This window comes from Tupaia chinensis, unplaced genomic scaffold (assembly GCF_000334495.1).
Source record: "Tupaia chinensis unplaced genomic scaffold, TupChi_1.0 Scaffold143631_1, whole genome shotgun sequence".
Taxonomy (NCBI): Eukaryota; Metazoa; Chordata; class Mammalia; order Scandentia; family Tupaiidae; genus Tupaia; species Tupaia belangeri.
The window spans coordinates 1,553,749-1,568,410 of NW_006203479.1; the positions used below are offsets into that span (position 1 = coordinate 1,553,749).

General features: G+C 38.5%; 1 protein-coding gene across 1 annotated transcript in view; it reads right to left on the bottom strand.

The window, feature by feature from the left end:
- GRID2 (glutamate ionotropic receptor delta type subunit 2) overlaps positions 1–14,662 on the bottom strand; it is a 392,388-nt gene that overhangs the window by 332,814 nt on the left and 44,912 nt on the right. Inside the window, exon 4 of the mRNA XM_006164500.1 lies at positions 6,311–6,508. Within this exon, the coding sequence (XP_006164562.1) occupies positions 6,311–6,508 (198 nt within the window). The remainder of the gene's footprint in view (positions 1–6,310; positions 6,509–14,662) is intronic.

Genomic DNA, 14,662 nt, shown 5'->3' on the forward strand with positions numbered 1-14,662 from the left:
TTAAAAAAACTATACCAGTAGAAGTTACGCTAACAGTAAGCTTGCTTTTCTGAAGGTCTATCACAATGTTATTATGCTATTCGTTATTTTGCTTCACAGGGGTAAATAACCCTGATACAAAGTTTAAATATGATGAGTCTTCTTGGATAACCTACACTATTTAAAAATATTTAATAATGTTACAATTTGTATAACTGAATTTACATTTTTTTTTTGAGAGTTTTTTTCGCTATAGGGCGCGTGTGCTCACCAGACAGACAGAGAGAGACATAGAGACAGAAAGCGAGAAATCACCCCTCAGGGGGAATGGTCACGCCGCAATCCCTTCTCCTCCATTCTCCTCTCGGGATCTTGGGCACGCACGCACATGTACCCAGCGTGAGTTTTAAGCCACCGGATCTGGGACACGAATCACGGTCGACTACGTGGGAGTCCAGCAACATAGCCATTATGCTAACTGTTGGTTCCCTGCATTTACATTTTTAAAAAGAATTACTGGGTTGTCAGAAAAAGTCATGATGTACTTTTTCTACATTTTTCTAAGCAAACCATGTTTTCCTAAGCATCATGACTTTTCTACAACCAAATATTTATTTTATTTTTCATCATCATTATTATTTAATTTGCTATAGGGAACATGTGGTCACCAGAGAGAGACAGAGAAAGAGGAAAAGTGAGAAAGTCAGTTGGCGGGTCCGGGACTCAAACCACAGTTGGCCATGTGGAAGTCCAGCACCTTCACCACACCACCTGCTGGTCCCTAAATTTACATTTTTAATTGAGAAACTTTAGAACTTACATCTCTGCCCATAAGTTAAGATAAAGGTAAGGAGACTATTATGTATCCTCAGTGCATAATATTGCCAGTGATTCTGCAATGTCAACTGCCCTTTCCTTCTTATTTTTTTTTTTTTGTTGTTGTTGCTATAGGGTGCGTACACTCACCAGAGAAATAAAGAGTGACAAAGAGACAGAAAGCAATAATTCACCTTCTTGGGACAGTCCTCCATCCTCTTTTTGGGATTTTGGGCATGCACGCACAAGTGCCTGACATGAGTATTAAACTGCTGGGTCCAGGACTCAAACTGCAGTTGACTATGTGGGAGTCTAGCAATGTAGCCATGATGCCATCTGCTGGTCCCTGCCCTTTCCTTCTTGAAATGCTATTGTTTCTTGGCATTCACATTCTCAAATTTTCTCCCAACTTGTCTACCTGCCCCAACTAAGTCTCTCATGTAGGATTTACTTTCTCCGTCTGGTTAATAAGTGTTTCTCAAAGCCCAGTCGGAATGGCTAAATATTTGAATGAACAAAATAAAAATCTAGTGCAATAAAAAGGTTTATAATTTTGGTTCTTAAAAAATCATGTGTCAGCTTCTTTAAGTCTCAATTTTTTATTTCTGCAGAGACCATACTAAACTATAAATCATCATAAAATAATTACATGCTTCTACTTAAAAATGAAAACAGTGAAAATGATTGTTGACAAAGAACACTATTGAATGCATGTGGTTGTTATATAATAAATTCTTAAAAGTTCTCAAAAATATTTAGAGTTGGAAGTGATCTTAACATGCTTGTATGCTTCACTTCAGAGGTAAGGAAGCGTTGAAATTTAATTAATGAGAGTAAGAACACCAACAAACTATTTTGAATGTTTTTTACCGTTAACTTGCATCTACCAAGTGTAGTTCATTAGCATGATAACTCTATAAGGATTTTATACACTCCCTCTATAGAACAGATTTGTATAATGCCTTTTTTCTATTCTTTACTCTTATTTGAATATAATTGCTAAGGTTTCAGATCAGATAAGACCCTCAGAAATACAAAGGTGGAACCCTGAGTGTGTGTGGGTTTACAGTAAAAGAATAGAAGAAAAAGTGGCATGGTTTTAGTAAGACAAATGAGTATTGATATTTATTTCCTATTAAAAGTACTGATATTAATACTTTTCCAATCAAATTCCATATATAACTGGCTTATTAAACTAAATTCTGCAGGCTTTATAGTATATAAAAACAGCCTTATAATTTTTCCTGCTGCTACCTTTAAGACCTTTCATTTCTTCCTTTCTCCTTTCCTTGGAAACAACTTATTCAGACTCCTAAGCTTTCTGAAGACTTCAAAGTATTTGAGAAATGATTCAAGTTCTGGCCATGATGAAATCAGTTTTATTGGATTAACTCTACAAGAATAAAAACAGTCAATTCTGCATTAAATTTAAAAGACAGACAAATGAAAAGAACGAGACAGCAACCAAAACCAGACAGAAACTGGAGGGTGATCAGGCCCTGGGAACAGTCACTGCATTGGGTAAGACCCTCTCTTGTATGTAGACTAACCATTGAGACACACTTTGGCTCACAAGACATGGCACATGGCTGGTGCTTAAGCAGAAAGTCAGTTGTTTTTGTTTTTAACTTTATTTCCTGAAAGAGAGAGAGATCCCAACAGGGTTCTACCATGCTATGATCCCTTCTAGACAGCCTCCATTAGCTAGGCCCTGGGCACACACAGGTCCCCCACAGGTCACACCCAGCTTGCTCATGTCTTCCTGGGACCTGAACCCAGGCCCTTCCACATGGCTCCAGCACTGCACAGAAGCAATTCGCAGCACACGCACCTATGCTGGGCCAGAAGGCCAGAATCTTATCAGCTAATGTGTCAGAGATGAAGTTTGAGTAGCCAGGGTGGCCACAAATTGAAACACGGATCAGAGAAGGGAAGGAACTACCAAAGAGTGAGCCCGCAGATCTTTATATAAACTTCCTCAAGTCCTTGGCTGTCTCTAAATGACATATGCATGGGGAAGATCTTAAGAAAATTATTGGAAAGCAAAAGCTAGATGGCTAAAATAGCTAAAGAAAAAAATTACAGTGTTGCCTATCCTAAGAGAGAGAGAGAGAGAGAGAGAGAGAGATTGAATTTTGAGTTCTTCTAAGTCAGGAGGGCTTGATTGAGAACTACAGGCTTTGCACTGAAACTCCAGAAGGCTCTATCTTAGGAACAAATGAATGATCAAAACTAAGGAATTTGTCTTACAAATGACAATAGAATCAAATAGGCCTGTCTATCAACGTGTAGAATCTAACCTCCATAAATTCAGAGGGAACAGACAGTAATTTAACTGTCTGCTGAAAGAAAAATCAATCCCCTTCAGAATATACAATCTTGGAGACATAGTCGCAAGTCTCAATGTACCAACCACAATGTCCAGTTTACAATCAAATGTAACCAAACATGTAAAGGACCAGGAAAATGCCATCAATATAAATTTATCCTCACATGAAAGAAGTGTTGGGATGTTAGCAAATGATGACTATAAAGAACTATTATAAATGTGATCATGGGCATATAAGAAAATATCATAATGAGTAAAAAAGATGTGGAATTTGAGGATAGAAATGATCATCATTTAATAAATTGAAATCGTAGAAGGGAAAAGTAAACAATCTAGAATAAAAAAAGTTACTGAATAAACCTAACAGAAAATTGGAGATGATAGAGAATCAGTAAACTTGAAGGCAGATCAAGATAAATGATTGAACGTGAAGGTCACAGAGTAAAAACATTTTGATAAAATAAACGAGGCCTCAGTGATGTGGAGATGACATTTAGGTGGTCTACTTGAATGTTCTCTGAGCCTCAAATAGAGAAAAAGAGGGAAAAGGGGGAAAAACTTCAAGAAATAAATGCCTCCGTTTATTAAATGTAATGGATCCCCAAAGCTCAGTGAACTCGGCAGGGTAAATACAAGGCAAACCATATCTAGGTATATCAAAGTGAAATTTCTAAACATCAAAAATGAAGAGAGAATTGCAAAACAGTCACTCATCCACACAATAAGATATACTAAGTACATAAAAACCACAAGGGTGCAGATCACAGCTGACTTCTCATCAGAAACAATAAATGGCAAAAGACAAGAGACTCACATCTTTAAAGTGATGAACATTCAAAATGACCTGCCCATTCAGAGTTTGATAGCTAATAAGAATATCATGAAAAAATGAGGGTCAGTAAGACACATCAAGGCACACAAAATTGAGAGTGTATGCCCCCCCTGGACTGCACTGGAAGACATTTTAAAGCAAGTTCTGCAGGTTGAAGGTAAATGATACCAGATGGGAGCTCAGGTACACGGAATGAATAAAATCCCAGAAATAATACTGGGCCGTCAGAAAAGACATGACGCCTTTTTGCGTAGAAAACACAGAAAAATATGACGTGATTTTCCCAATGCCCTAATACATCAGTGGCTAAATACCAGCAACCACTTTTGTTTTTATTTTCTTTTTATACCTTTGAAAGACAACTAATTGTTGACATCAAAGAGTATGGCATTGGGACCAGCAGGTCACATGATAATTAAGGAGCTGGATTCCCACATGAACCACCATGGTTCGAGTCCTGGACCTGGTGTCTTGCTTTTTCACTTTTCCTCTCTTTTTCTGGTGAGTCCATGTGCTCTATAGCAAACTAAAAAAATAATAGTAATGATAAATAATTTTAAAAAAAGACTATGACATTTTAATACAGAATTAGTAAAACATAAATACATAAGCACACTAGCAGAAGGACTACAATGGGTATAAAGAGAATAGTATTGCTGTGAGCTTGTTACTTTTTAAAAAGTGTAGTGGGGCACCAGTAGATGGTGCAGTGGTTATGTCGCTGGACTTCCACATAATCAACCATGGTGTGAGTCCTGGACCTGGTGGCTTGAAACTCAACGCTGGGTGCATGTGTGTGTATGTCCAAAACACCTAGAGGAAAATGGAAGAAAAGGCATTAAAGCATGACCTTCCTGCTGGGGGAGCATGATTTCTCACCTTCTGTCTCTACCTCTCTGTCTGGCGAGCACACATGCCCTATAGCAAAAATCTCTCTCTCAAAAAAGTGTAGTAGTACAATATGTATTCACATAGACTTGTGATAAATTAAGAATGCATATTATGATCTCCAGGCTAACCCCAGACAATGCTACAAAGAAATATAGCTACAATGGTAATAGTGAAAATTAAAATAAGATATTAAAATGTATTAATTAACCTAAAGAAAATCAGGAAAAGAAAGAACACATGAAAATTAGATACATATAAATGATATAGTGAAATATAAAACTAAATCTAACCATTCAACAATTTATCAGAAGGACATAACAATTACAAATGTGTATGCATTTAATAATGAAACTTTAAAAAATTGAGATGAACACAGACAGAACCAAAGAAATAAGTAGAGATATTTAAACATCTGTCTGAGAAGTAACAAAACAAGGAGAAAAATGTAAGTCAGTATAGCTCCTCCTTGCTTAGATTACAAAACTAAATTACTAGTTTCTGAGTGATAAGCATTTTATTTTGTCGATAACTTTAAATTTTTAAAAGAAAACAATGGTATGAATTATCTCTATAAGTTACACTGTGACTTCATGTTCCATAGCTTGACAAAATGGGATATAAATTTGACAAAGTAAGACCTTCTCTTTTTTTTTTTTTTTTTTTTGGAGAGGTTTTCGCTATAGGGCGTGTGCGCTTGCCAGACAGACAGAGAGAAACATAGAGACAGAAAGCGAGAAATCACCCTCCAGGGGGGATGGCCACGCCGCAATCCCTTCTCCTCCATTCTCCTCTCAGGATCTTGGGCACGCACGCACACGCGCCCGGCGTGAGTTTTAAGCCACCGGGTCTGGGACGCGAACCGCGGTCAACTACGTGGGAGTCCAGCGACATAGCCATTACGCTAACTGCTGGTTCCCCTAAGACCTTCTTTTAAATCCTTCTCTGTATAAAAATAGTTTTAAAATTTAGGTTATTTTCTCATCCATCTTTCTTCACAAAGTTCATAAAATACTATTGGATGATATTTTGCTTTCAATACCACTAACTCATGTTTTGATTACATACAATTAGTTTTAGTTTTTACTTTTTTTTAAGCATTTGCTATAGAATGTGTGTGCTCGCCAGAGAAAGAGATTGAGAGCGAGAGCGAGAGCGAGAGAGAGAGAGAGAGAGAGAGAGAGAAGGAAAGTGAGAAACCATCCCCCCAGGCAGATGGCCACACCACAATCCCTTCTCCTCCATTCTCCTCTTGGGGTTTGGGGCATGTGCACACATGCACATGAGCCTGGTGTGATTTTCAAGCTTCTGGGTCCTGGATGCTCACTGTGAAGTCGGCCGTATGGAATCCAGTCGCCTTAACTTCCACACCACCTCTTGGCCCAGATTATACTTATTTTATACAAAATCAGCATTTAGTGGTTACAGGTGAACTTTAGATATAAGAAAAATAAGTATCCTCTTACCTTAAAGACTAGTTCTCCTACCAAGCCATTCCATGTCCCGTCTTCCTGTGGGCTTCCATATTTGTGATCCGGTGCAACATAAATTTCATAGTTAAAACCCAGGTAGTTAGACAAGGCATCCAAAACGTCGATGGAGAAGCCCTGGTATTTCTTCGGCTTACCCAAGACATTTTCAGAGACCATGACAAAAGGTTCTTCCTACATGGAAATAGGAGAAATCTTGATGTCAATCAACACTGCTCCCTAAAAGCAAAGATGGATTCTTTAATGAGTTTTCTTACAGGGTTTAAAATTTGCTTTACATGTTGAGATAATTAATTTAGCAGTATACTTTATGCATTATTAATACATCAAATTAGTGAACAATGTTTAATTGCCCAACTTCTTGTCATCTTTTAATTACTGCCATATCAAAATGGGATGAAAATGACTAAAATATTTCAGGGGCTGTGAGTTCATGTTCCTTGCCATTACAGGACTACTCAGATGATCAGTAATAAAAATTCATATTTAAATAACTATGGATTTATTGTATCTATAGTCAAACATATACTGCCTATATGTGTAAAAATACATAAAATAATATTTTAAGATATAATCTACATATAGCTCTCTGGAAAGAAGAAAAAGTCTAAAAACATATACTATAACTAAAATTTAAACATCCTATTTATTAAGAGTTACTAAGCACTTTTGTAACTTTGATATAGACAAACGTTTCATTACAAAAATAGTTTCTCTGTCAATGCTGTAAGAAAATCACTCAAATTGATTTATTCTTCCCTTCTTTTATCTTTTTTTCATTTTTGTCTTCTTATAGCTCACAAATAAGACCCTTTCACTTTTTCGAATACCTGGTGTTAGGAGAGTTCAGCTGGTGTAGAACATTCTGGCAGACTGCAGAAAATTAGGTAACCTATTCCTTAATTTCCTAATCTTGTTCAAAACTCTTTTATCAGCAGTGATACTTATAGGTAACTATTCAGAGTGTATAGAGTCCATCCAGCCTTCTGGGCAGGCTACAATTTCTTTTGGGGTCTAAGCCAAAATACACAAAGATTTTTTGCTTTGAATCATTGTTCCTTTGGGACTCACAAAATAGGCTTCATTGAAATGTAAAATAATACTTTGCTTTTGGCTTTTACTCAAAGACACTAAGTAAGTGCCTTATAAGATCTCTGCACCTGTTAGAGGAATATTATCTAGTGTAACACTTTACCCAAAAATTACCATGAAATAAATAATTTCCCAGGGTCAAAGAGTTTAATTTTGCTTCAGTAATGTCTGTTTTTTTTTTTTTTTGAGGAAGAGGCTTTGTCATCTTTTTTTAAAAATTGTTATTTCTGATTTACGTTTATTTAGTGTACATTTTTGTTGGGTATAGTATGGTTTTTCTTTATTTTTATTTTTTTATTTGCTAGAGGGCACATGCATTTGCTAGAGAGAGACAGAGAGAGAAAGTGAAAAAACAACTCCCAGGGGGATGATCATGTCACAGTTCCTGCTTCTCCATTCTTCTCTCAGGATATTTGGTACACACAAACACACAGACACGCGCACGCACACACGCACACACACGCCTCAGGTGTTTCTCAAGTTACCCAGTCTGGGACTCACACCTCACAGTGGGCCATGTGGGATCCAGCCTGCTGGCCTCTACAGTATGGTTTTTTGAAGCATATATCCACTATGTAAAAATCAAATCAAGGAATACACATATTCATCTTCTTCGGCATCAAACATTAGATTATGTTGTGCACATTCAAGGATAGTTCTATTAGTTTTGTTTGTTTGGTTTGTTTTTTGGAAGTAAGCATTGAAATATTCACATTTTTATTCTACTATGATACATTGTTTCATCATCTATTTTCCTTATTTATATGTATTCTTGTGTCTTTTAATTTTTTTAATTGCCAGAGGGTATGTGCACTTGCCAAAGAGAGAGAGAAGGAAAGAGAGAGGGAGAGGAAGAAAACAATTTATGATGGGGTTTGGTCATGTTATAATCCTTTCTCCTTCATCCTGCTAGGATTTGTAGCATATATATATAACTGAAGCCCCTGAGGCCAGGATTTGATCCATAGTCAGCCATAATGGGACCAGGCTTCCTCAACCACTAGGCTATGGGACTGGAATTATGTCTTTTTTTATTTCAGTTTAAATTTTTGTTGTTGTTGTTGTTATAGAGTGTGTGCACTTACGAGAGAGAGAGAGAGACAGAGAGAGAGAGAGAGAGAGAGAGAGAGAGAGAGAGAGAGAGAGAGAGAGAGAGAGAGAGAGAGAGAGAGAGAGAGAGAGAGAGAGAGAGAGAGAGAGGGAAAGGGAGAAATCCCTCCCCAGGGGGACTGGCCACACCGCAGTCCTTTCTCCTTAGCTCTCCTCTCGGGATTTTAGGTGTGTGCAGACACGTGCCCGGAATAATTCTCAAGCTGCCAGGTCCAGGACTCTAAGCTGGCTATGTGGGATCCAGTGTCTTAGCCTCCAGGCTAACTGCTGACCCGATTTAAGTCTTTTTTGAATGATGAAAAGAATCTAACTAATTATTGAGGTACTCCTTTGCACCCTGGATACACACACACACAGATAGTACTGAGTTGGATGCTCATCTACGACTGTGCTGATGTTGCGGTATTTGTAACATTTAAAAAAATCTTAGTTTTCTATCCTACTTATGTTTTCTTAAATTTATTGTATTTCTTGAGATAGAGAGGTGGGGAAGAGAGAGAGAAATGGGCCCATGCAACATGGTCTTATCCCATTGCAACTCCCACTTTCAGTTCTCACCCAGCCAGGATCACAGCTGTGCACATGCATACTTGGTACAGTTCAGGTAGACCCAGGATCTGAACCGTGGTTTTCCATGTGGGTTCAGCACAGTAGAGCAGGGCCCTACAGCCTGTGCCACTGCAGCTGGCCCTGCTTTCTCCTTAACAATTTAGTTTTGCTTAACTAGTTATGTGTAATATTTAGAGAAAAATGAATCACAAGTAGACAGATTAGTAAATGGACAGTAGGTTATACCCCAGCAGGGGTTCTGCCCTAATTACAAGCACATTTTTCATTTTAGCCCTACAGAGGGCAAGTCAGGTATGTTAGGTAAGATGAAGTCATGTGACTAATGCTGGGCAATGCAATGAAAACAAGGTGGTCTGTGCACCTTTCTTGCTGTCCTTTCCACTTTTTGCCATAAATGGATGGTGCTCTGGTAACTATCAGATCACACACAGCAGAGAATCAAGGTAGGAGTCTATGTCCCTGACACTAGAAATGCAAAACCAGACTCTGACAGACTCTATAGGGTTCTAGAATGTAAGAAAGGAAGAATGAAATTTTAATTTTTTTTTAAAGAGATTTTTGGTATAGGGCATGTGTGCTCACCAGAGAGACAGAGAGACAGAACGTGAAAAATCACCCCCTCAGGGGGATGACCATGCCGCAATCCCTTCTTCTCCATTCTCCTCTTGGGACCTTGGGCACACACGCACACATGCCTGGTGTGAATTTAAGCCGCCTTGTCCAGGTTAGACGCAGTCGGCTACATGGGAGTCCAGTGACATAGCCATTATGCCAACTGCTGGTCCCAACTTTGGAATCACTTTAATTCATTTTTTTTCCTAATGATATCAGGACCTACCTCAGAGCAGTTGTACAGGGCATATTCATTGGCTAGGTCTTTATTTTGCCCAAACAGACAAAGGAAAAGCAACACATTCTGCCAATTGCCTGGAAGTTTTATCTTGTATTCTAAAGAATAGAAATATTTGGAGTCACCAAGATGTGTTATGTTTTACATATGGTATTAAAAGATTGATTGAATTTTTACTTTCACTCATGTATTATGATGTCAGTTTAATTAAACAAGTCAGTATGATTACAATATTTTATTAATTCTCAAAACCTCTTCTCTATTGATCTCACAATCTCTCTATATTTATTACCTTCAAATACTACTATAACAGGAAAAAAAAAATCAGAGGCTTAACCAAATAAATGAAAGGGATCAGCATGGCATAATGGTTACATTTTGGGGGGTGATTTCTCGCTTTCTGTCTTTCTGCCTCTCTGGCGAGCGCATGGGCCCTATAGCAAAAACCTCTCAAAAAAAAATAATAATAATTCCAAAGTAAAGATCAAGTCCTGAAAGCATATAAATAAAATGAGGAAGTTCTGTGGATAATACTGCCTTAAATACCTGTGGTGCTAACGGTGGCATCAGCAAGCACATACTTAGGTCCTTATATGCAACTCATTCATTTCTCGATTTGGAACATCTAGCAACTGGCAAACCAATCAAAAGAGAATTCATGTACGATCTTACTTGTCTGATTTCTCCTCCTAGCAATTTTGAGCCTTATGCCTTCTCTATTTTCCAGGCCTTCAAAATCTAGCAAATCAACATTTTAATTACCAGAGAGTCAAATAATACTCTTTGAGGGAAGCAATACTTTAAAAATTAAGAGTTTAACTATTACATAGTTAAGTGATCTATGTGGCAAAAGTAATACTCAATGTGGACTTTGACATGAGCTATTACTGATTCTTTCTGTTTTTACTCATCTCTCTTTAGAGCAATTAATATAAACAATTTTAGAGTTCCCTAGTATGCTGCATTTCTTCCTAAAAATTATTTTAATTCTACTTTTATAAGTAAATCTCCAGGTAAATGGGTCCCTTTTACAGGTTTGTTATCAAAATATGTCCCTAGCAATGTCACTTAAAATTGATTAAAGGTACAGAATAGAAATGGTATACTAAAGGTGCTTTTAGAGAGAGTTGATGAATTATTGATGAACATGCCTTTTAAATTTTATGCCCTAAATAAACCTTTATTACATCCTATCGTTCCTCATCTGGATCAATGTTTTTTAAAGCTTTACTTTTAAGCTCTATTAAAGACTTGGATCACTATTCAGGCCAGTTGTTTTCCATGAGGACAATCAGCCAATATATTTGACAGGTAAACAGCCATAGAAATTAGATTGAAGCTCTGGGAACTTGAATAGGAAAGATACTTGTTCCTTCTCGCCGGCAATACTTAACTTGGTTTAATCACTTTTATCTACGTACCTATTTCCAAAATTTATTCACTCATCGGCGTAGCCATTTAACATCCATGAGTAGCACCTGCATCAAGGCACTGTGCTCAATAGAGAGAAAAGGTGTAGAGCCCTGGGCACCAGTTCGTAAATAATCACAACCTAGTGCTGGAAAAGGCACTCAATATCTCAAAAAATACAACACAAAACAAAAGGCGACACACGTCATGATCGGTACCTCAAAAGCAAGGGAGAGATCCAATGGGAACTAGAAAGAAAAGGCCCACCACGGGGGATTAAAAGTTACCTCCATTTTTAACAGATGAGAAAATTTAGGAACAAAGAGTCTTGGCTCAAAGTCACGTATTGATATGAGAAGGAGGCATCATAATTTGTTTTATTTTAACTTTCTGTCTCTGAAGCTCAAGTTTTTTGGCCTACGTATTAAAATCTGGGATTGCATAGGTTATCTCAAATTTGAACAGCATAGTACCAAACTGGCAGAAATTGCAGGTGCCTAGCATAAGAAACATAATCCTCTTGGGAAGAAAGTATGTTCATTCATATAACTTTTTAAAAAAATTTATTTATTTATTATCATCCTAATCTTGTTTATATTACATTGAACTTTATTTATTTATTTATTTATTTATTTTTTAAAGACAGTGCTTGCCATGTTATGGTCCTCCTGCCTTAGCTTCCCTGAACTGCTGGGATGACAGATTCATTGCATCACAACTGGCCTATAAATTAGGAACTGAACCTGGGCCTCTCCTGTGGACAAGTCTGTGGAGCACAACATCTTTGCAGTGCTGGGCTACAGCTGGGTCTCAGTTAACTGGTTGAAATCAATAGCCTGAAGGGGAATAATGTAACACTTCCCATATGAGAGCCAGAAGAAATAAGACAATGGAAATAGATCTTTTGAGAATTCAAATATTGGGGCAAGCAGGTGGCTTGGTGGTTAAGGTGCTAGACTCCAACATGGCTGATTGTAGTTCAAATCCTGGACCCAGCAGCTTGAAACTCATGCTGGACGCATGTGTGTGCATGCCTAAAATCCCTAGAATGGAGAAGGGATGGCGGTGTGGCCATCTTCCCTAGGGGATGATTTCTCACTTTTGCTCTGTCTCCTTCCATCTCTCTCTGGTGAGTGCATGTACCCTATGACAAAAAAAAACTAATAATAATAATTCAAATATTAGAGTATTCAGATAGGGGCCAGCAGGTGGTGTAGTGGTTAAGATGCCCTGCTCCAATATGTGCAACCATGGTTCGAGTTCTGGACTTGGCAGCTTGAAACACACGATGGGCACATGTGTGTGCATGCCAAAATCCCAGGAAGACAATGAAGGAGAAGGGATTGTGGTGTGACCATCCCTCTCCTGCCCCCCACCCCCCTGCCATGGGAATGACTTCTCACTTTCCCTCTCACTGTTTCTCTGGCAAACACACATACCCTATGGCAAAAACCTTAACAAAAAAGTGTTGGGATGCATATTATAAAAATCATGCTTACTGGGACCAGCAGTTAACATAATGGCTATGTCACTGGACTCCCATGTAGCGGACTGCAGTTTGAGTCCCGGGCCCGGTGGCTTAAACTCATGTCAGGTGCTTGTGCGTGCGTGCCCAAGATCCCGAGAAGAGAATGGAGGAGAAGGGACTGCGGTGTGGCCATCCCCCCTGGGGGGTGATTTCTGGCTTTCTGTCTCTCTGTCTCTCTCTGTCTTTCTGGTGAGTACACGCGCCCTATAGCAAAAACCTCTCCAAAAAAAAGAAAAAAAATTATGCTTACTGTGTGTAAAGAAATAAAGAATGTTCTTGTAAATTGGCAGGAAACTAGAAACCATGAAGAGTATCATTACAGAGTTAAAAGAGAAAGAAATAGAAATTTGAGAATTAGAAAAGACAGTGACCAAGTTTAAGAACTTAATGACTGAATTTATCAGCAGAGTAAAATCAGACAAATTATTAGTGGTTCCAATAGGTCAGAGTTACTATTCAGGCAACAAATATAAAGGAAACGAGAAAATTCCATAGCAAGATTAAAGGAGGAGTGGAAAGAGCGGTAATGATAATCCGAAGGGCGACCAAGCACATAGAGAAACAGGAGTTACTATCCACTCCTACTGGCTGTGTAAATAAGCACACAGAGTTTGGAAAACATTTTGACATATCTAGTAAAGAATTAAGATATTTATCTACAAACTACTATTGTCATTCTTGAGTGTTACGTAAATATTTAAGCTAGTATGAAACTACACACTATGTCCTAGTAATTAGCTGCCTTTCGTGAATATCAGAGCATGTTCGGATCAAAATATATATCCAAGAATGTTTATGATAGCATTGTTTGTAATGGCGCACATCTGGAAACTATAAAAAAATCCTAATGTCCATCAACATGGAAAAGATGTTTTGTGGTGTATTGATGCTGTGGAAGGCTAACAGCTTAAAACTGAAGAAGTGACAGCTACACACTAACACAAATGAATTTTCAAAAGAATCATGTCAGTGGAAAATGCAACCCAAGGCCCAGCCTCCGTGGTGCAGGCAGTGGGGTGCACTGCTGTGTCATGCTGGAGCCCTCACAGGAAGGCTGTGGGCTAGCCTCCTGTGTCTTGCCACATGTACGCCAGTGATCTGGCTGCCTGCAGGGCTGGGCAGGGGTCAGGGGAGGGCTGCAGTCGGAGGACCCTGCTGAGGATCTCTCTCTTTCAGTAGAAATAAATAAATAAAGTTTAAAAGAATAATATCCAAAGATCACAGAATTTGGTTCTATGTATGTAACATTCAACAACAGTAAAATTAGTCCAGCTCCATAGCGTAACGGTTAAAGAAGCCATATGCCACATGGCTGACCATGTGTGAATCTGGGTCCCAGTGGCTTGAAAAATACATTGGGCATGTGTGGATGTGTGCCCCGAATCCTGACAGATGGAGAAATGGAGGGAAAGGGATTGCAGCATGACTACACTATTGGATGAATTCTGTCACTCTGATCAGCATATGTGTCCTTTGGCAAATTAAAAAAAAAAAAATTAAAAACAGGTGAAACTGACGACATGACTTAAGAATGGGACACTATAACAAAAATCAAGGAAGTGATCACCTCTGAGTGATTAGTTCTGAGATGCTGGAGAAGGTGGGATTAGAAAACTGAACAGGGGAAGGTGGCTGCATGTAAATAAAAACATTCTTTTTGTTTGGGGCAGTGATTCCTGGATGTTACTTTATTATTCATTAATTGATGGTTTGGGCTGCTGCCGTCCCCCCCCCCCCCCCCCCCCCCCCCGCGTGCCCGGCCCCCCAG